This window comes from Mus caroli, chromosome 17 (genome assembly GCF_900094665.2).
Source record: "Mus caroli chromosome 17, CAROLI_EIJ_v1.1, whole genome shotgun sequence".
Taxonomy (NCBI): Eukaryota; Metazoa; Chordata; class Mammalia; order Rodentia; family Muridae; genus Mus; species Mus caroli.
This window is the reverse complement of record NC_034586.1, coordinates 41,408,739-41,431,096: the sequence shown is the minus strand read 5'-3', so window position 1 is coordinate 41,431,096 and position 22,358 is coordinate 41,408,739. Positions and strand designations below refer to the sequence as shown.

General features: G+C 44.4%; 1 protein-coding gene across 5 annotated transcripts in view; it reads left to right on the top strand.

Moving 5' to 3' along the window:
• The window catches only part of Runx2 (RUNX family transcription factor 2), a 209,290-nt gene that overhangs the window by 96,200 nt on the left and 90,732 nt on the right, over positions 1-22,358 (top strand). For 4 of the 5 annotated variants that reach the window (XM_029471398.1, XM_021186134.2, XM_029471397.1 and 1 more), the window contains one exon: positions 1,814-1,918. The exons of the other annotated variant lie outside the window; for it this stretch is intronic. In XM_029471398.1, coding sequence (XP_029327258.1) covers positions 1,814-1,918 — 105 coding nt within the window. The remainder of the gene's footprint in view (positions 1-1,813; positions 1,919-22,358) is intronic. 5 annotated transcript variants of the gene reach the window in all.

Here is a 22,358-nt window from a genome sequence, read left to right as displayed (position 1 = left end):
AGAAAAAAAAATCCTCTCATTTTATTTCCCTTTCATCCTCATTCCTCCCCTCCCCCTTTCCTCTGTCATCCCCCATCCCCCATCCCTCTTCCCTTCTTCCTTCCCTCCCTTCCTCCCTCCCTCCATTTTTCCTTCCTCCCCTCCCTCTCTCCCCTCTCTCCTCTTCCTCCATGCCTTTTCTTTCCCTTTCTTCCTTCTTTTCTATGTGGGAGAATTAAATCCAGGGCCTTACATAGGCTAGCTATCTCCAAGTTACATCTCTACCCTCGAATATTTAAGGTCAGAAAGATTTGAGTTTGGTTTCTGATGTTTCCCATTTATTAACTGTGTGACCTTGGGTAAATGACTAAGCTTCTCTGGGGCTAAGGCTTCCTCATTTGTGAGCTGGGGCGATGACTGTCTAACTGGGGAAGATTAAATGAGATAATGTGGTTGAGGAGTCTGGAGCTGACTGAGTTTCTGATCAGCATTCATCTGCCTTGTTGTTGGCCCTTCCCACATTCCTGCATGCCCTCTGCCTCTTAACCCCTGTAGCCACGAATGGCAGTCAAGGGGTCTTAAGACTATCCACACACAGTAACAAATGATGTGTTTCTTAACCAGATTTTAGCAACTTACATGGTCTGGTTTGAAAAGAAAAGCCATTCAGTAGACTTGACAGCCAAAGACCTGTTCCCTATTAAGCCTGGCGCAGAACCTGTTCCATATTAAGCTATGAAAAGATTGCATTAAACTTCACATTGCTACATATTGTCTAAGATTTGTGTTTTGATTTAATACTCCCAGCTTTCAGTAGAAGGGGGAAAAAATCTGACCAAAAAACAAAGCAAAACAAAGGGAGGCTTTTATCTGCTACAGGGGCAGCCCTTGAGTACGGGGGCTCAGCTCGCTGCTGTTTTATTGAGTCACCGCTTCTCGCCCACCTTTTCCTGTCTTTGTAACAGTTTGCAGTTCTGACTATCTGACATGACTAACCATTGCAAATCTAACTGATTACAACTGTCAGTGCATCTGTAGAACAGAGGCCGGCATCTCCTGGAGAAAGCAGACGCTCAGATCCCTTACCACACTCTCTCCCCTGCCCCCTCCCATTCCTCATCACTTTTAAAGCTCATTAATTTGAAGCATCAGAGGGAATGTAGCCTTACAGAAACTCTCTTTTAAAAATAAAACATGTTTGTGTGGAGAGGTGTCATGCTTGCTTAGCATAAACGAAGTCACCCTAGGGAGATCCTTCCAGATTTATTGATGAGATGTGTGGTAAGGGAGGAGAAAGACTGCTCGGGAGATGAAATCATCTCCCCCAGGCGCATGAAGGCCTGGAGACACGGGCTCCCCTTGAAATGATTGCCATAGGAGCTTCCTGCTTTCCTCTTATGATGTAAGTAGCGCCACCAGTAATAATTTACCATTGTTCTCTCAAGGGGTCATGACTTTATCCTAAATAAACACTTCTAAAATTGTCTGCCCTCACACTGGGATGGCTGGGATGTTCTCCTGACGTTGGAGAAAAATGGAAAAAAAAAATCAGAGATGCCTCTTGAAGCAGCCCCAGAGTTTTGGTTCTGTTACCAAAGAGATTGTTTGGGAGTGGGGGTAGAGGGTAGAGGCTGCGTGCAGAGAACCGCAGGAAAGATGCTGATCAAGTTTACAGGTGTTCTTGAGTGGCTATCAGAGGCTTTCTGGTTTAGGGGGCTGATTCCTGATTGGTTGCTGCCTCAGAGATGCTGTGGTGAGATTTGGATGTCTGTATTATTGTAAGGTCATCAGTACTACCCATTTATAGTCACCGTTTCCCCTCTTAAATCTGCAGGCAAGAGTTTCACCTTGACCATAACAGTCTTCACAAATCCTCCCCAAGTGGCCACTTACCACAGAGCTATTAAAGTGACAGTGGACGGTCCCCGGGAACCAAGAAGTAAGTACCTGCCTTTCTATTGAAGATGCTAATAGACTTTGTGGGGACCCTGTGAAGAATTCACTCTGAAGGTGTTAGTGTCACTGTCACTACACATGGCCTTTGCAAACTTTATCGTACTTTATTTTTGAATACATTTCAGGGAAGGGCAGTTCATAGAACTTTACAGTTAATAGAAAATAAAATTATAGCTTAGGCTTCCCCATAGAATTGCTTAAGGCTTTATAACTTTGGGGAACAAGTGGATAGCTATTCAGTCATGATAACTTTTAGCTAAGGAACTCCGTTCATCCATTCTGTGCAGTGGGAGGGGCCAAAGAGACCCACGAGGCTGAGGAAGCAAACTATAAACTTTAAAATCTTGAGCTTAGTAAAAAAGCATTTGTGTGTGTTTCCCATGGCCCAAGAATGCGGTGTTTTTTTTTTTTTTTTTTAAGCTCGCCCACTCAGTTCCCTTTATAAAGAGCACAGGACTTAATTACAAAGAATTTATTTGCAAATGATAACTTGCTTCATTGTTACAAACACGGTTGTCTGGCCATTTTCTAGTAACTGTTTTGGATAGTTTCTTTAACAGAGAGATAGATACAAGTTAGGTTTATGTCCACCTTGGCTTCTTTGTCTATGTCTTGCAAAGCTTTATCTAGGGCTCAGCTGCAGGTAGTGTCTCTGTCTAGGCCAGGATTTATTCTTTTCCTGAATCTGGGTCAGACCTGACTGACTTCCACTGCCGCCCACAGTGACTTGAGCAAGCCTGGCACTAAAATACATCTACAGAGTAAAGGTTATTCCAAGTCGAGGTGAGACGAGTTCTGTAGCACATAATATAATGTAAATAGCATAGAATGGGCTGCCTTTGCAGGCTGAATACATTGGAAGTCCTAGGCATTGCAATTAGGAGGTTAAATTTGGCTTTTGATGGGGGCAGGCAGCAATGGAAGTGTTTGTTTTAACATGATCTTCCACCTAGACAGTGAGGACTGATTCTTTCCTTCCCCAGAAGTAAGGGAGGAGGCCTAGAGGGCTTTGCCTCTTCCTGTACTGTGCATCTTTTAGCAATGGGATCAATCTTACAGTAGCCCTCACCCCCACCCCCACCTCCATCTCTTATGCCCCTGTCTTTGTCACAAAGACTTGCCTGAGCAAGGGAGGTTTTCTGCCCCAAAGAAATCTTTGAGGCTTGGTTTTTTTTTTTTTCCTTTCATGTATAAGGCTTTCTTCCAAATTCCTAATGTGGGGTCAGTGCTGGCCCTGTCTGTTCATTTTGGGAATGTCCTATGAGGTATTTTGCTCTCTCTCTCTCTCTCTCTCTCTCTCTCTCTCTCTCTCTCTCTCTCTCTCTCTCTCTCTCTCTCTCTCTCTCTGTGTGTGTGTGTGTGTGTGTGTGCTCTCAAATCTTAAGTCTCAAGGATCAGAGGTCACGCAGCACAGGTGAAGAGAGCACATCTGGGTGTTTGGCTGGTTTGAGCTTTTCTAGTCTTTTCTGGATTGCCATAAATCTGGGTTGATTTCCTTCTGAGGCCAGACATCTTCCAACCATTGACCTGACAAGTCCATGGGTTACTCAAGAGGCAGTCCCATCCCGCTAATGCATAAAGTGGCACAATGGCCTTTTAATATTTATTCATCACCACTAATATTTGCCCTTGAAAGATCCCGGCTGCTTTCTTCAGTGCACAAAAAAGCCATTATTGTGTGCACCTGTCTAAGTGTACGTGTGTTTACTGTAGAGACGAGTGCTTCTAAGTTGGTGGTTGGGAGAGAAGCAGGGAAGGGTTGGTGGCCACCCATTCTAAAGGAGGTGCAAAAGGGGGGAGGGCTGATGGCTTAGTTCACTTACTTTGGATTCCAGTGGGGATGGAAGGATCTCATTTCAAAGAGATTGTTTTGGGGCAGCATCTATTAGCAGATAGGTTTACTAAGAAAGACATGTGCCCTGGAGGTTGTGGGGACTGGGACTACAGGATGCATGTTGAATGTATGATCTGAGTCTATGCTTTGGGTAGTCCTGAGGGGATGGGGTGGGGCGGTGGAGAAGCAGACACAGATCTAGGAATGGAAGACTTCCTGTCCTTGTAGCATTTCTTATAAATTAAGTACTCTTTGAAAATGTATTGTCATTTCCCTGCCACTGTATGGTCACTTGCTTGAATGTAGGGATGTATCTGGTATGAGCGTCTGGTTAATCTTACAACTTGGACATTGCTGGATTCTCTCCTTCTGCCTTGCTCTTGGCCATCGGTCACAAAGACCCAACTGTGCCTTTTTACTGCAAAAGCAGTCTGAGCCATTATGCAAACAAGGGGTCAAGCTGTGTTTAAATAAAACTTTATTTACAGAGCCAGAGAGATGGCTCATGAATTAAGAGTGCTTACTGCTCGTGTAGAGGACCCTGGTTTGGTTCTCAACCCTCACATTAGGTGACTCACAGCTGCCTATAAGTCCAATTTCAGGGGACCTGAACCCAGTCTCCGGTGTACATATTGTGCACAGAAACTCAGGCAACACACAAACAATAATAAAGATACTTTTTTTTAAGATCCCTAAACTTTCTAAAAACAACTGGTGGGCCAGATGTGGCCCACAACTTGTAGTTTTCCATCCATCAACAGAGAAAGGCTTAGTAAAAGGCTTCTCCACACACAGAAAAAAAAAAAAAAAAGATAATCAGTACAACTGATCTACTCTCGCTTCCCTCCAATTATAATTCCTGAAGTACCTGTGATTTGCCATCTGAGTAGCATATTTCTAGCTATTACTTGAGAGGTTAGAAGGACTGAGGGCTTTGCGTTGTTGGTTTCTGTTTATCAGTGGAATTCCCCGCCCTTTCCTTAAAGACCTGGGTGTATACTGAAACATTGTTTCCAGTGCCCCAGATGACTGGGTACTGACATATTCTGAGTTCTCTGGTCGGGTCTGTCAGATTGCTTGGGCTGAAATCCCAGAGCCAGCATTTGTTTGCTCTGGACACGGAACACATCTTATGCATCAGTTGCTGTTAAGAAAGTTGAATGATATATGATATGTAAACTAGGTAGTGTGGTAGCTGTCTTGTAGTAAGTGCTCATTAAACACCAGCTATTACTACATTAGTCTTCTCCCACTGTGAGGAGTTTGCTGTAAACTTTTAAGTATGCATCAGGAAACAGGTTCATTTAATCTGCTCTCTGCTGTGTTGTTTTTTTCCCCCCTTCCGGAATAAAGCTTCACTAATTTTCGCACAATAGTAAATGACATGGATCCGTGTTATAAATCGTGCTTTGAGCACATATTTATATCCCACTGCCTGGGGAGAGCTGTGCAGAGCTGATGAGCGACACTTTTTGTGGGCTACAAACTCCTAGGCGGGGTGCTGCGTGGTACCCGAACCCCACTCTGGGGCCCTACTTATCAACAACACATCTGCCAACACTTGCTTTTCAGTCAAAACTGAAAGGGTTCATCCTTCCATGTTTTCTGTCTCTGGCAGCTGAGCCAGGCCTGTCGCATCACAAACAACTCCCTTTCTAATATACACATCTGGCGTTGGCAGTTGGACTCACTTCATAAGAGCACGTGATCATCACTCATTACAAGATTAAAAAGTACCCTATGGCATCATTGATGTTTTTCAACTTTGATCTCCGGCAGTTGTGATTCATCTCAGTTATAAAACTTCCCTTTAAAGCAACATAACCCATGACTTATTAGAACCTTCATCTTAAAGTAGCGTAAACATGAGAATGGGCGCACGTTCTTTGCAAAATGCCGTTTCTCTCCTTGGCCCAGCTTATCATTTTAAGACATGACATCATGCTGAAGATCCCAAATTTGTAAGTCTTGTACGGAGGCTCGGCGCTTTGACCTGCTGTTGGCAACTTAGCTTTGAAGAGCAAGTGCCGTCTGTTCGCCAGCAGGAGAAGCCAGTGCAGCAGCGGCAGCCACCGGAATGCTTTTGGATTTCTAACTTCTTTACACATCACTTCCTATTAGGATCCTCCGGTCCGCTTCTGCACTCGGCTCCAATGCCAGCCTGGTTTAAAGAATTTCTGCGGGGAGGTAGAAACTCAGTTAGCCGTGCCATGTTGTCTGGTTAGGAAACTATGTTCTGAGTTAGGACTGATAGAAACAGATACTGTTGACTGAAGAGCCCATAGCAGGTAAGTCGCTATAGTTAAGTCATTTGAACCATCATGCTGAGTCTTCAGAAATGACCCCCAGGCAATGACTTAAAACAATCACTAGGTTTTTTTTTTTTCTCTTTAAATAAATATTTTTCACTATTCCATGGGCTGGCCAGAATTAACCTGGACAGATTTTTAGGATAGTCTTGTTTGGGGTCTGACATGTGGCCGTAGTCAGATGGTGACCAATACTGGGCAGTCCACAATGGTTTCATTCATGCGTCTAGTGCTTTGGCAGGGACCCTGGAAAAAAGGGGTCTCCCTCCCCCATGGTGTTTCACAGCCTCTCCCTCTCCACATGTTTGCCCTAGAAGTTCTCACAAGCAGATACTGGCTTCCTGCATGGCAGTTCAAGGCTCCCTAAGGTGCAGAATAGAGGCAACTAGGTTGTTGTGAGGCTTAGGCTCAGAGCCAGCATGGTGCTACCACTCCTACACTCTCTTGGATAAATCACGACACAGGTCAAGCAGAGATAGAAGAGGATGGGACCATGCAAAGCCAATGGCTTGGGTGGCAGGTGGGTGGCTCCCCAGACCGTAAGTGTGGTCAGCTCGTGTCCATGCTTAGTTGTTTGAGTTCCGGGGAGAGACTCCACATTACAGTCACAGCTTCACTGTGACTTAAGCAGATCTCCAGGATATGTAGTGAGTGAAAGGGTATTACATCGTCGTGCTGATATTAATCAGCATATTAATATCAAAGGGAGCCACACCAATATCCATAGGAGAGAAGGAAAAAAATGATGTTACAAGGCTGCCTTAGCAGCCCAGTATCCCACAGCAGAATTATGCATCCACAAGTATCCAAGCCTGAAATCTCATCGTTGGTGCCATCCATGTTGGACATGTAACACGTATATGTGAGTGAGTGGACCTCTGAGCACTTCTGTGCATTGAACCTCCGGGAAGTAAACCATCTACTCTCAAGGAGAGATTAAAAATACCCGAGTCTATGCTCCCTGCAGGATTTTGTTCGCTGTGGCTGGCCACGTCCCCCTGCCACGTTGGGAGAATGGAGAAGCCCTGGAGGAACCCTGCTTTGGCCTCAGCATTCTAATCCCTTTCCCACAGGTGCAGGACACAGGGAGGTAGCACCTTCTCTCTCAGCTTTTCTCTTCAGTGTCTGGGAAGTCACTGTGTTTGAAGGAAGCCTTAGTATGCTGGTTTGTGTAGCTTGTGACCTGGGTCCTGAAGACAAACTGCTTCTTCCTCCTGTTTTACAGATTTCCAGTGGTCCCCAATTGCATCAACAAATTTTGTTCTCGAAAGAGGCTTTATTCCTTTGTATTCTTTTTTTTTCTTCAAGATTTATTTTTATTTATGTGTGTGTGCATGTCTGTGTATGGCCCTGAGCCTATGGGTGTGGGCATTTGCAGAGGCCAGAAAAGGACTTTGGAGCTTTGGGGGCTGGAGTCACAGGTCATTGTGAGCTCCCAGTGGGGGTGCCTGAGAACCCCAACGTGGTCCTCTGCAAGACCAGTGAGTGCTCTTAGCTGCTGAATTTTCTCTCCAGCCCTTCCTCCATATTCCTGAGACATGTCTGCTGGCAGAAGTTTTACCTTGCTACCCTGAAGGCAGGGGTCAAAGCAGTGTCTCCTTGCTCTTTGTGTAGCTCTATTGGGTTCTGGGCTGTCCCCCAGGCCCATGAAGGGCTGGAGAGGACTGGAGGGTTAAGGCTTTCTCTTCCTCATTCCAGATAACATCTGGGATGGCTCACCCTTCTTCTCTGCCATTACTTTGTATCTTTCTTGAGCTTTTTCTGATGGCTGGCCATGACTTTTGCTTGCTTAGGAATGGTGGATGAGTATTTAGAGACTGGTCACTCGTGAACAGAGGCGGGCGGGGACAGGTAAGCTGTGTCGCATGGATGAAGTGTAGAAACACTTTAAGGTTATGTGTTGTTTCTGGGAGAGCTTCCTATCTCTACATCCCTGCTGTCTATGAAGGCACTTCCTGGGCCCTGTACTGCTCCTGATGCCAGTGGCCTGAAATCTAGTTTTCCCTGAGAAACATCAATAAAAAGCCCTTAAGTTCTCCCTCTCTGTCTCTGCCTGCCTGTCTGTCTCTCTGTCTCTGTCTCTCTCTGTCTCTCTCTGTCTCTCTTTCTCTGTGTCTGTGTGTACATATACATACATGTGTGTGGGGTACATGTACACATGTAAGTGTGTATGTGTGTGTGTCTGTATGTACATATGCATGCACATGTGTAGGTATCTGTGTGGGGGTGGGTGTACATGCTTACATATGAATGTATGTATGTGTGTGTATGTGAGTGTGTGTGTGTGCATATAGCACAAGTGTGTGGGGTCTACATGCACATTTGTGAGCATTGTGTGAAGGTCAAAGCTTAACGTTGTTTCTGAGGCCAGGTCTCTCACTGAGACTGCAGATGAGTCCCTAGGATCTTCACGGGATCTTCCTCCTCAGCCCTGGCACCCCAGGCCTGCACTGCTGTGCTCAGCCTTTAATGCGGGTGTGAGGAACTCTGCACTCAGGCCTCAGGTTTGTGTAGCGAGCCTTTCTTTACTAATCAGACCGTCTCCTCAGCCCTAAGCATTTGACTACTAGATTTTCACCCGGCTTGCTCACTGTTTTCCAAGGTGCCCAAGCAAAGGAAATTACAGGCAAGTTCCATATTTTGATATTTGCAAACTTGCATCTATAAAGAGTAGCTTGATTGGTATAGATGCCAGTCATTTGGCCCCCTACTATATAAAATATTATTTTAAAATTCTAGTAACAGCAGGAAGATCCCTTCCCGTACCCACCCCCTCTCTTTAAGGAAACAGTGCTGGTGGAGGTTGGCTCTGGTGTCTGGTAGAATTTGGTGGAATGTGCTCTCTAGAAGAGCTGTTTTAAATCTCTTTCAGTACTTTTCTTTCTGTTGTTGACTGACTGTCAGGAGCTGGGAAGGTGGCCAAGAAGGAAATGACACATCGAGAGGCATTTTGCGTTGTGCAAGAGTCTGGGACTGATGCAAGGCTATATGGCCTGTTTACACATTCCTTCACTAGCAGACTGCATGGCAGTAATTTAATTCAGGAGCGCATGGCATGCTGCAGCAAGGAGCTATGGCCTTAGCATCCTTTCATGGCAAATTATCACAGCCGTTAAAACATGCTCATGTCCCTCCTGTGCACTCCCCTGGCTTCCCCCCACCCCCACCCCGGGTCTCAGCTTGCTTTCTCATCGCCTGGGACTGGAGTTAACAGCAGTCCTGCTGGGGAGGCCCACTTTCCACATGCATCCCATCCCAGTTGATGGATTTATTTCTAACTAAATATAGCGTTCAAATGATACGTGTGTTCTAGGGTTCTAAATCCACACGCAGGCTCCATTCGAATGTGTCAGTACTTTCTCAGGTCAGGAGCGGTTTATTCTTAAAATAGTGCTAGGGACTGAAAAAAAAAAGATTTTTTTTTTAATGGGGAGGTTTCTTATTTATGAAAATGGCTTTTCTTTCTTCTGAGAAACAACTTGTGATAGATCACTGAGAGATTCCTTGCTTCTGTGTTGGGTCATGTAGTATTTTACTCAGTGGCTACTTGATTTGTATAGAATAGTTTATACTGACAGATGATAATGGGGGAAAGAGTGATTGTTTTATTTATTTATTTATTTATTTATTTATTTATTTATTTATTTATTTTTTGTGGCCATAATTGTTCCTAGGTAGGATTTTCATATTGATGACATTTATGCTGTCAACTGAAGCATGGCTTTCCCTTCACATAAAATTCACATTTAAGTTTTAATTGGGGCAACTTATGGGAACGTAATTGTTCTTGACTTTGAAGTGATTTGGGAAGCAAAGAGAACATAAAAACACTGAGTTCTACTGGATGAGTAAGGTCCAAATGAAACCTCCAGGTGGACTTCTTAGGCTTCTTGTCTTTCTGCGGCGCCATGTTGAGCTGCAGCTGTGGGAATTTTTGACTCTGGAAATTTTGAACAGTTTCTATGGGAGAAGGTTAAAGTCAATGGAAAAACTGGAAATCTTGGAAATGTTGTTCACATTGAACGCCTGAAGAATAAAATCACAGTTGTTTCTGAGAAACAGTTCTCCAAAAGGTATTTGAAATATCTTACCAAGAAGTACCTCAAAAAGAATGATCTCCATGATTGGCTATGTGTAGTCGCATCTGACCAGGAGACTTACGATCTTCGTTATTTCCAGACTAGTCAAGATGAAGATGGTTCAGACTAACTGGCCTTTGCTTGTAAGACAGTGAAAGTATTCTAAAGAAATATAAAATTGGACTTTATGAGAAAATAAAAGTCATTTCACTCTAAAAAAAACCCCAAACAAACAAAAACCACTGAGTTCTTAAGGATTAATACGGTCTTTATAAATGATAGTTAAAAGAAGAGACTCTCAATGATGTGGCGCCCAAGTAGCAAGTGAAAGACTACCCTGTGCTTCTGGTAACCTCTCTACTAGTCTGCTGTTCTCTGGTGCTTAAAGCCGATTTGCTAGTAGACCAAAGCCTTTCCGTTCGAAATTGAAGGTTGAGGCTTTAACTTATAACGTCTCCAGAAACCGTTAAGTCAGGCTTGTGTTCATGAGCAAAAAAATAAATGTGATGGGAACCTCCTTCTGTAGGAGCCGAGTTCAAGGCAGAGAGGGAGAATTGCCGAGTGGTTTCTACTTGCCAAGGTCTTGGAAAGTCAGATGTAGAAAGTAAACAGAGACAGCCAGAGTGTACGCGTCATAAGTCTCTGCTCCTCTTGGAGGCCTCGGACACCAGCATTAAGCACCACCGTTGGCTGTGGGTCGGTTCTCATAGGGGGCTGAATGTACCGTTCATGGCTGGTACACTACTTCAGAATATGAGTATGTTTTTGTTGTTGCTGCTGCTGTTTGTTGCTGTTGCTGTAATTTTAAAGTAAGAGTGGTTTTTTTTTTTTTTTTGGTGGTGGTGGTGGTGGTGGGGCATCTATATTTTGAACTTACCTTCTTTTGCAAAGATTTCCTGCCATAGAATTTTCCTTGTCTAGTTTTATTCTAGATACACATGGCGCCTCTTCCCCTCCGTGGAAGAAAAGCATTCTGTAATTCTTTCCTTTTGCTGGTTACATTCACCAGCGTAGTGTTCATAATTATCTTAACAAATTAATCATGCTGTCTGTCCTTGTAAAGAAAAAAGTCTACGTGTTCTAAACTCCAGTTGCCATACTTCCTCATGAGTGACATTCTAGTTTGCCCTTATTTCAGACTTTCAGGATTAGTCCCCAGTGGTATAACCTGTTATACTGACCTTACATTACCGGTGACATTCATTGATCTCTTCACCCACTATTCTGGCCTTGCTTCCCATTCTCTTAACCTAGGTAGTGTCATCAGGGTAGTTGTTGCTTAGCTTTTGTTTCTGAATGTCAGCAGTTGGATGTGCCAGCTTCTGCGAAGTAATGGAGGTGATCCATCTATCTGAGATCCACACTCCTAGGTAGTCTTTTGAGTTAAGACTCCCAGGCCATTACTGGCTGGAGTAGAGTGTAAGAGAGTGGAACGTGGAGCAGATAAACTCTCGTGGAAAAGAGAAAGGGGAGTGGCTTTAAGTGCCTACTCCTGGGAGCCACGAAGAGTTCAGCAGGGCTGGGAGGAGGAGCTGGGAAAGAATATCCCCTAAGAGGAGGCAAGGAAAGGGCGAGAACTGGAATCTTGCTTCTTGAGTTTTACCTGGCCAGACCATCAGTTGCTATGGGATTTTCCTATTTCCATTTATGTCAAAGAGCTCCATCATTGAACCTGAGCCTCAGATGCTATCTACCCACGGATCCACCAGAGTGACCATCATCGCATGCTGACGCTGTATGCTTTTGGTAATGACAGTCTAGCCTCAGAACCAAAAGATGCTTCTTTTAGATGTAAGTGGGTCAAGTGAAAGGTTAGAAAGCACGTGTGTGGACCAGAGAGATGAGAGTCTGTGGTCTACGGTGAGCTGTCTTTGGGCAAGGTGGGTATGGTGATTGTGGTACAGATTGGTGTACCTGCCATTGGAAGCAAGAAGCGGCTGGTGGGGAAGAGGTCAGCTGAGTACCACTCTGGGTTTATACGCTAGCATATCTTTTGATCGGGAGGATGGGGAGTCAAGACTACATGCACTGTTCTCTATGCCTCCTTAGGGCTAGTAAACCGTGGCTCCTGCAAGGCGATGGCTGAGGTACCCAGTGCTGACAACGGTTGAACAGAAAGTGAGGCGAAAGAGAGGTGCATAAACCAAGAAGGGTTAGCCTGGGTTTCTAGTCCTAGAACCTTGATTTTGGTTTCTCCTTCTTAACAATTTGGCCAAGCTGAAGTGGCTACGTGTTGTACCCCAAAGATAGCTTCAGAGGCCCTCAACAGGGAATTGCCCTGTCTGGGCTGGTCCAGACAGAAGGTGTGGCTTTGCCTGTGGTGAAGGGAAGTGGATGAGGATGATGTGCAAGACCCTCATTTGAAGACCTGGGAGCCATCTTAGTGACCCTGCACACATCTCTAAGCTTCTCCCTGGTTCTATTTCTTCATTCTTTAAATGTAAGTAGACATGAAGGCAAGTTCACAGTAGCTGGGAGTAACTCCCGAGGAATGATCGTAAAGTTCTTGGCACCCACGAGGGGCAGCGTGAATACCAAATAGTAATTATATAGCGCCTTTCTGCCAAAGACTTCCAAACGTTGAGACATTACCTCATCGATTGTCTTCACAGCCCTGGCAGAGAGGCACTGGGCATTTTACAGGAAGGGAAACTGAGGCACGAGCACCTGAAAGCTAATTTTCCCTGTGTCACGCTGCAAGTCAGCAGATGATTTATGGTGCTGGGCAAGGATCCCAGCTCTCTTCCTGTTCAGTTATTCACCACAAGAAGCACTCGAATGTCTTTGTCATTGAAGTTGTGGAAGCTTCCAGCGTTCAGCCCAGCGCATTCCTAATTACTGTCAAGAAGTGTGTGCTGTGAGAAGCCAGCTCTACTGTGCTGCCGCCTCACCGAATAGAGTAGAAGTCTGACGGATAAGGGAACACACAGACACATGAGATTATACATGTATGTATCTCTGTGTGGATTTAGTGGGCCCTGAATTCACTCAGCAGCATTTCTGTAGTCTCTAAAAGCCTCACTTTGTGTGAGGTGAAGTTAACAAATTGTAGAAGTTAACCAACAATAATTGAAGTAAAGCTATATCACTTGACAATGTACTAACCTTCAAATAATGACACAAATAGGAAGTGGCAAAAATCCTTAGAGAAGAAACAACAGAAGAAGGGGCTGGAGAGATAGCTCAGTGGTTAAGATCATTGACTGCTCTTCTAAAGGTCATGGGTTCATTTCCCCAGCACCCACAGAGCAGCGCATAACCATCTGTAAGTCCAGTTCCAGGGGAGCCAAGACCCTCTTCGGGCCTCCTCAGACACTAGGCACGAAAATTGTATGTAGTAATTTGTGCAGGCATTAACCTATGCACATAAATTTATAAAATAATTTTTGAACAGTGGAAAAGAGAAATTAATGATTACTGGAGATGCAGATGTGTTTCACTGGCAAATTGCTTGTCCAGCATGCACAAAGCTGCATGGGTTCACTCCCCAGCTCCGCAGAAACCAGGTGTGATTGATGGTGCAAGATCACAATCCCTGAACTCTGGAGTTAGAGGAAAGAGGATTGAAATTCAACATTACTCTATGGTACACAGTAAATTTGAGGCCAGCCTGGGCTACCTGAGGACTGTCCACTCTTAAGAGAAAATAGCAATTATCTACCCCAGTGTATGTTTTGAGTGGTACTATTGATGCTGTGGTATGCACCACCCCAGGTACCTTTCTGAGCTAGTGTGAGTATTTCAGTGACATACTGGCCTCAGGAAACATAGGACTCTGCAGAACAGAACAGCTGCTTGGAAGCTGAGAAAAAGTGATTACTGGAAGCAAAAGTCCATTCCTTCAAGATAATAAGACCTGATGTGGTTTCCAGATCATGGCTACCTCAGGCAAAGGCTGAATGGTGTGAGGATAGATGATTTGAGGAAGCTCTGTTCTTCCTCTAACCTGTCCCACTACTAAAAACACAACCTTTCCACATTATAGCCGACAGTGCGTGCGTGCATGCGTGCGTGCGTGCGTGCGTGAGTGTGTGTGTGTGTTTATTTGTTTGTTAGAGGTACATTTTAAAATCTAAATATTTATTGAAGTGGGAACATTTCTTCATTGCCAAATTATTTCCAAGCTGTCCCTCACATGTTAGGCAGCTACCACGAATAGAGTCAAAGGAAGAAAAGCATGAGTATGGAGTCTGGGGGTGTGGCTCAGTGGGTAGAAGAAGCTCTGGGTTCAGTCTCCCAGCACTGCATAAACTGGTTGTGGTGGTATATGCTTATGTTACCCAGCACTCAGAGGTAACAGCAGGGCCCTCATCTTTGAGGAGCCAAATTTTTATAGCAAAGATAGTTAAGACATAAAAGGCAGATTTATCTATTGCATCTGTTCACAGACTGCGGTGACAGGGAACTTATATAAGTAATAAAAGCCAGCGGGCAGTGGAGACAGGGAAGAGCGCATTCTACAATAGCCCAAGGGAAGGCCCTCTAAAGGGCGGACACTGGGTATAGAACCTTCAGGCTGAGGAGAACTCAACTGGACACGGTGGGGAAGAGACTTCAGGGCAGAATATATGTTGTATGCAGAGGCCGTAGCATGATGCATATCAAAATTGAGTATCTGACTTTGATAGGAAAGAGGAGCCTAAAAGTTGAGGAGGAGGAAATTTGATAAAAAGAGTATGTAAGGATCTGGCACTCGGAAGCTGTGTGTTCAGTGATCGCCCTGTGGTTGGTCGGGCTCAGGTGTAGGAGAAGACAGGGACTCCCTGTGTCTTTACTCTGCTGGCTTCAAGCTTCCCCGCTAGTGTTCTTTGGAGGTCTTTGAGCTTACTCTCTGAGTGAAGGTTCTCAGAACTGTGTGTATGTAGATGGCGTGTGTGAAGGATAATGCCTTACACCACTTTTGGCTGATCAACAGTAAGTGGACCAGATCAGATTAACCGGATACTGTGGAGGATTGTAAGATCCAATTTAACAGGGATCGGGTGTAAGCAAGACCTTGAAGGACTCTCCTGAGGAAATGGAGTGGGTGCCGGTGGAGCCGGGATAGCTCACCAGCATCTGGCACTTGGTCAGCATACTGGGTCCCGGGCAGCATGTGGGGGGGACATTTCTCCTAAAAACAAACCAGACTTTGCAGCAATCAGTTACCTGTTGGAGTGAATTCTCCTGGGGCTGTGCATGTGTAACACACGAAGATCCTGGGCTTTTCTGGACGATGAGAAATAATTCCAAAGGTGAGCTGGGTTTCAGAACACGTGAGCGACGTGGAATACTTCAGAATGTTGAGCGGAGAGCATTGTGGATGATTAAAGGATTGTAAAATTGAACCTATAAGGATAAGTTGAAAGACTTGGGATTATTTAGCTTCATGAAGAGGAGGCTGAAAAAAATGACTTAATAACAGACTTGGAAATTATGAGACTTATTAAGCTCTGTATGGTGGCCAGCTGTTTTGTTTCTGGGGAAGTCAGAGGAAGAAGAACAGGTCACTTAACTGGAGCATGAGGGATGTGGGTGAGATTTAAGGAAGAGCAGGTTGGCTGGGGGACAATTGCTGGGCAGAATGGGTTCCTGGAGATTGACGGTTGGAGTTGGGGGGGGGGCTCTTCAGATCCAGTTCTCCCAAGCAATCCTTTGTGTGCTTGGGACAGGCAGCAATAATGCCACCTTTCTGCTTCTAAGAAATCAAAGGCCTGATTTCTGTTTCCCATTACGGTTCTGAGGCTCGGAATCACAGGGGTTTGTGGACATAAATGATGAGGGTAATTTGTCTTGCTTCAGTGGCCATTAGAATCTTTAATTGAGAAAAATATGACCCAAAAGAGGAACAGGTCTGCCATGTGATAAAAAAAATCACTATTAATAACCAGAGAAGATCCATTGTGAGGAATTTAGGACTCCGGGTGAGAATGGTCTCTTGGCAGAAACTTTTGGGTTTATTTGATCTGTGTGTTCCAGGGACCAAAGGTAGTGTTTTATGAAGTTGGTTCATTTTTCTCCTACTAAGAGAAATGAAAGTCATTTCCAGGCCACACCAAACCAAGTTTAACCTGGATCTTGAGTGATATGATCCAAAAAAACTCACCCTCAAGGGATCCACGGTCACATGGGAGGATAGGAGAGAGGAAGTGGGTGGAATTTGTCTCCCCACACCAGAAACTTTCACGGGTATAAAAGCTAGTGGAGGTGTGAAGCCATTGGACAGAGCTGAGCTGTGAAAGAAAGGCTGACTGACCACACCGTTCTCTAACTCAAGGCTAGAGATTGCGGGCAGCAGAGAGCACTTTGTGCTAAGTTGTTTTGTTGCTTTCTCAGAGAACCAGTCATGTGTCATGTGTCTCAGTTTGTACGTTAGCCCCCACTCTGTGTGTGTGTGTGTGTGTGTGTGTGTGTGTGCAAGTGAATCATAGACTGTATGTGGAACTTAGAGGACCACCTCAGGCATTGGTCCTTACCTTCTCATTTAAGACTGAGTCTTTCTCCTTTGTGCTGCCTACACTAGGCTGGCTGCCTCATGGACTTCTGGCTATTCTGTCTCTACATCCCATTTTCTATAAAGCACCAGGATTACAGGCACACACCTAGGTGCCCTACTTTTACATGGGAATCTCAGGATTTGAACTCAGGTCTTTGCTCTTATGATAAGTGCTTATCCGTTGAGCCCTCTCCTCAGCCCCATGCTTTATTGTTCAGTCTATCAATCCTCCCTTCTGCATCGGGCACACACCTTCCTGAAACTCTTTTGTCATAGCACATTAGCATATCTGCAGATGGTTTCCTTTAAGCCGCTGGATGCTGAGAAACAAAGCGCTCGCCTCTGTGGTTTGCAGATGAGTTCTCTGCTTTGAACTAAGTGGGTCCTGTTTTCTCTGAAGGGGAAAAATAATTAGACGACAAAACCGGCTTTTGAAGCAGGTGACACAGAGTGAGAAGGCAGAGTGGGTGTGGCACCAGGCGATGGGAAGGGAGAAGACTCCGAAAACCTATTTTTCTTTCTTTCTAAAATACCTTGGGTTTCTGGGATCATTGAGCACATTTAGACCCTGAAGCCAACGCATGGGTCACCATGACAGAGCCACCCACAGCCACTACAGGGTCAGAAGTCACAACCCACTTCTCTTTTATGCCTGACTTGCTTCCTTGTCTGTGAACTTTCCTTGATGGCTTTGGTACCTTAGGTCTTTATTTAGCTCTTTGAGTGGTTGCTACATTTGGGTCTCACCCTGTCTCTCCCATGTGGCTGATTTCCAAGAACCCCACCTCCAAGAATTCTTGAGTTTGCAGCTGTTGGGCTAACCTGAAAAGGATTAAGGCCCTTCTCTTTGCCCTTGAGGCCAGCATAGTGACAATTGGAAAGAAAGCCAGGTGACAAGAAAGAAAGGGGTCTTTCTTGGGTCATTCCTTTTAGGGGTTATAAGTATTGTTAATCTTTATTAAAAATAACTCTTGTCTTTTCCTACAACACCTTTGAAAGGTTATGAACTGTAGTTGACCGTTTTTTTCTTCTTCTGAGGAATCAACAATGCAGTTGACTGTGTAGGGGTTAATCTGAGGAAGAGTCCACACTGCACCTGCACCCTTAGGACACCCCCACCCCACCCCCATGCCCTTAGCAGTTCTTTTCTTCTCTGAGAATTTCTTTTCCAGAGAAAGACTGTGAGCTAGCTCGTTTAGTTTAGGTGGAACTGTGGCAGAGGCCTGGGTAAGAGTTTTCCAGGTCAGGGCCCTGCAGAAGGTTGGCTGTGTGGCCGTGAGAATGTCCACATCTCAGCTGAGAAGGACAAAGGCTTCAGTGAAGGTCTGGAGACTCACTGGATCAAAGGTGCACAATTGAGACAGGTCCTGCGTTTTAATTCTTCAGGGGTTCCTTGAATTCTCCTTGGCTAATTACACACTGGTGGCACAGACTGGATTTACGGGACATTCTTTAAAGGCCAGCGTTTTGGGGTTCTAAATAATAAAAAAAATTGTAGCTGGTCCAAGGTGCAGAATAAATACCTGCTTCATCTCTGTGTGTGTATGTGTGTGTGTGTACACATGTATATGTGTGTATATGTGTGTATATATGTGTGTGTGTGTGCATGTGTGAGTGCAGGTTCATGTGTGTGAGGGTTAATGTGTGTGTGCAGAGGTCAGAGGTCAAGCATCAGGTCTTGTTCCTTAGGAACCATCCATCCACCTTATTCTTCTGAGACAGGGTCTCTCACTGAAACTGGAGTGCCCTGATTGGCTGCTCCTCAAGCTGCATGGTTCTGCCTGTCTCCTCCTCTCCAGCGCTGGGTTACTAGAGTAATCACCAAGCCCAGCTATTCACATGGATGCTGGGGACAGAGCCCAGTTGCTCTTGCTTGTGCAATAAGCACAAGGTCTGAGCCATCTTCCTCCAGCCTCAGCCATTTCATGTTTTATGAGCTCATTTTTGCCTCTTTTCTATACGATACTCATGCTTCTTTCTATACGTCGCTAGACTTTCTTGACTGGTGCAGCATTTCCTTGGTAGAGCCTGAATGATGAGGAAGGAGGGATGCCTTCCTTGCCCTTAGCGATCTAGAAAGGGGCTAAGGGTGGCTAGAAGGCACAGAAACTTTTAAAAATTATACTTAATTTGTCCCCTAGTAGCCCAGGGGAAACATTGAATGGAAGTGAACTGACAGAGATGGACTTTGCAAGACGAACAGTCCCAAACACACACACAGATGTAAACACACACACACACACACACACACACACACACACACACACACACATTTTTTTCCGAGGGTCAGTTGTTCACTGTCAGTCACAGCTCTGGAGAAACCATGATGGGTTTGAACCCACCACCTCATTTCACTTTGTTGAAAAATAGCAACTGAACTGGTGGTGGTGGTGGGGGATCTGACATTAAAAGATGAAATGTAGCCTTTGTCCCATGAGATTTGTGGCACGAACTGGCCAGAGGAAGGAAATGTGATGGTCTAGATAGATGGCTTTGGTTATGAGCACTTTTGCTGCATGTTAAAATGCAGTGAGTCATTTATGGCTGTAAATAAAAACTTTACAGGGAAGGAAGAACTCCCTGTTTTGGGAGAAGTAGCAAGAACTTCTGGCTAATTTATACATGCTGACTCTTAATTATGCTGACTTTTATTCCTTTTAAACTGGGACCAGTTCTTCCAAAAGGAAAAGAAAAGCTTATCAGATGATTCACTGTTAATATCTAAGACGGTTTTGCTTTTAGCCCAGCCTGGCCTGGGGTTCACTGTGTGGTTCAGGCTGCCTTGGACTCTTAGAATTCTGCCCAATTCAGCCTCTCCAGTGCGGGGGTTAGAGAAGTGAGCCAAGACCCGGAAGGTGAAGGGTAGCCTCATTCTAGCATCATGCCATCCCTGTCCAGTTCTTAGGGTTGGTTTTGATGGTTTTCGTATGAGGAGCATGTCATCACAGAACGCTTTAGCTAGGCTGCTGGAAAGCTTAAGATTTGCCAGTGATTTAATGTCACTGCTTTTAAAATATAGCTTTGTGTATTAGGACTGTGTTCCTAAGCTTTTTTTTTCTTTCTTTCTTTTCTTTTCTTTTTTCTTTTTTTTTTACTACTTGGCAAGGAGTACCCAAAGCTAGTCATTGAATCTTTTATCATTTTAATCTTTCATTTTATTTTTGTGGTTGGTGACCCGAACTGTATTCCAGTGACTGTTGAGATTTACATTAGGTTTTTTTTTATTCTCCATGATGTTGGCAATGAAAATGAGTCAATCTTAAGGAAGAAACTCTGCTTTTAATAACCTGTCTTTATCCTTTATGTGTATATTAATCGGACAGACATTCACGTAGAGAGAATCTCTTAGAAGCCACACCTGTCAATTAAAAAGCCAATAGCCAATGAGCTGAGGCAGGAAATAGGAGGTGGGACACTGGCAGGAAGAAAGGGGATTCTGGGAAATATTGAGAGACGAAAATGAGAGACTCGAGGAAGATGCTAGGGGAGACACTGAGAGGGACACTGAGAGAGACTCGAAGGAAGAAGCAGGTCGGGACCAGAGGAGAGGTAACTAACCATGTGGAAGGCATAGAATAGGTTGAATGTTTAAATGAGTTATGAGTTAGAGAATAAGACAGAGCAATGGCCTAGTCAGTTAATAATAAATAACTAGTCAGAGTGGTTGTTGCTGGGAACTAAGTGGGGGGAAGAAAAATACTGATTTTTTTTTTTTTTTTTTACACATTCATCCTTGGCTTGCTCTTGTTTAGTGCCTTTGAGTACCAGATGCTGATGAAATAGCTTTGAGAACTTACCGGAAGAGATGCCAACAGAACGGGGATGAAGCCGAGAGGAGGGACTCACTCTTAAGCTTGAGTACACCTGGCCAGAAAGGGCTTAGTCTGTAGAGAAAATGACCATCCTTCAGCCCTCAATTTAATTTCCAGTAACTTCTAAAAGCCCACATGTCATAAGTCCTATAGCACTGCCAATCTTGTCAATCATCCATTCCAGCCACGATCCTGTCTCTAGAACACCGGCTCTATCCTTGAGGACCCCGAGTTTTGGCTTACCCCTTTGTGTACTTTCTCTGCTTTCTTGTCTCCTTGAGACATCATACGTCCTTTCTGGCCAGGGCAGGGGAACACTGCTCTGCTTGGCATCAAGGGTCCCTGAACACATTTGAGTTTGAATTTTGTTTCTGGACTAGTTATTTTTTATTGCTCTGCCCAGATACCTGCAAAGAAGCCACTTACAAGAAGAAGACTTTATTCTGGCTCAGTGCTCGGTCAGTTCATCATGGTGGGAAGCTATGACGACAGGAGCATCTCCTATTAGTGGCCTTGGAGGCTGCTTGCCCACATCCTATCAAATCATTGCAGAGCAGGGCAGTGTTGTTCCACATTGGGCATCTTCCTTTTCCCTTCTTATTCATTCTGGGACTCCAGGTGATAGTGTGGTGGTACCCGGATTCAGGGCATGCCTTTATCCCATTAATTCTCCCTGGAAATCTTCTTACAGACACACCTAAAGATGAGCAGCTTCATTAATGTCCTAGATAGGTGTTTTTAAAAATCCAGCTAGGTTAACAGTCAAAATTATTCATTACAGGCTCTACAGCTGAACAGAGAAAAAACCCAACCCAACCCAATCCAAACCCAAACCCCAAATACACATCTAATGTGGTGTGGAGAGGATACAATGTAATTTTTACTGGCTCATGAGGGCCTGTATTGGCATCTACATGTCCAATAATGTCCCTTTTTACAAAGGAGGACACTGAAGCATCACTTGGAGCATGGTTATTCATGGAAGGAAAGTTGATTTTGCTTTTCTTATGATGGGCCAGTATCTGTTCTACGGCTTGAATTTCCTGGGGTAGTTCTAGGGGCGGGGGAAACTATGTATCAGAGGTTAAGAGGAGTCTAAACTAATTCAGAGACCTACATATTATTTTATCATAATTGGCATGAAACATGAAGTCTGAAAGCCTAGGATAAAAAGCGTAGGGTTCTGGGAAGGAAAGCAACGTGGGAATCAGCTGCACACGGACCCCTGCAGGTGCCACTAAGCCAGTGCTCTGCTTGGGGAAACTGGAAAGAGTGTTAGTCAGGACTAAATAATCTCACCCACTACATAGGATTTGCTTTTTATTCCCTTTTAAGATCTCATAGATAAATATTATGCTACCGTTGAGAGGCAGTAATACCCTCTATTTTTGATAGATGCTGTGGAAAATGTTTCAGTTTTGTAAGTTATAAAATTATGAGGCTAGTAAGAAAGGCTTATGTATGACGTTCAGTGTTTCTGGATTCTTTGTTTACATTTCTAATAGCACTGAATTACCACGTAAGGAAAACATTTGTAAAAGCTGCAGAAAATTCAGGAAGCATAAACCATAGAGGACTTATTTCATATTTAGGGATAATTCCTCTAGTATCTGCTCCTACCCGTATGCTGATATATATGAATATATTTGGGCATACTTCCTATTTTACATGTTTTCTTCACCTTCTAAGCTGACTTTGTTTTTGGATGGCAGTAGCCAGCTGTCTGCTGATCCTCCCTCTCAACTCAAAATGAGAACTCAACTGTTTTGTAAAGATGAACATTCTAAAACTTACTTTCCAGAAATCGGTGTGAAGACATCGCCTATCCCCATTCCTCTCAAAAGTGTTCTAGCTTGCTGCATTGGTTATTTCCTGTTATGCTTGCCTGCCTCAGAATGTAACCTTGCATGGTTG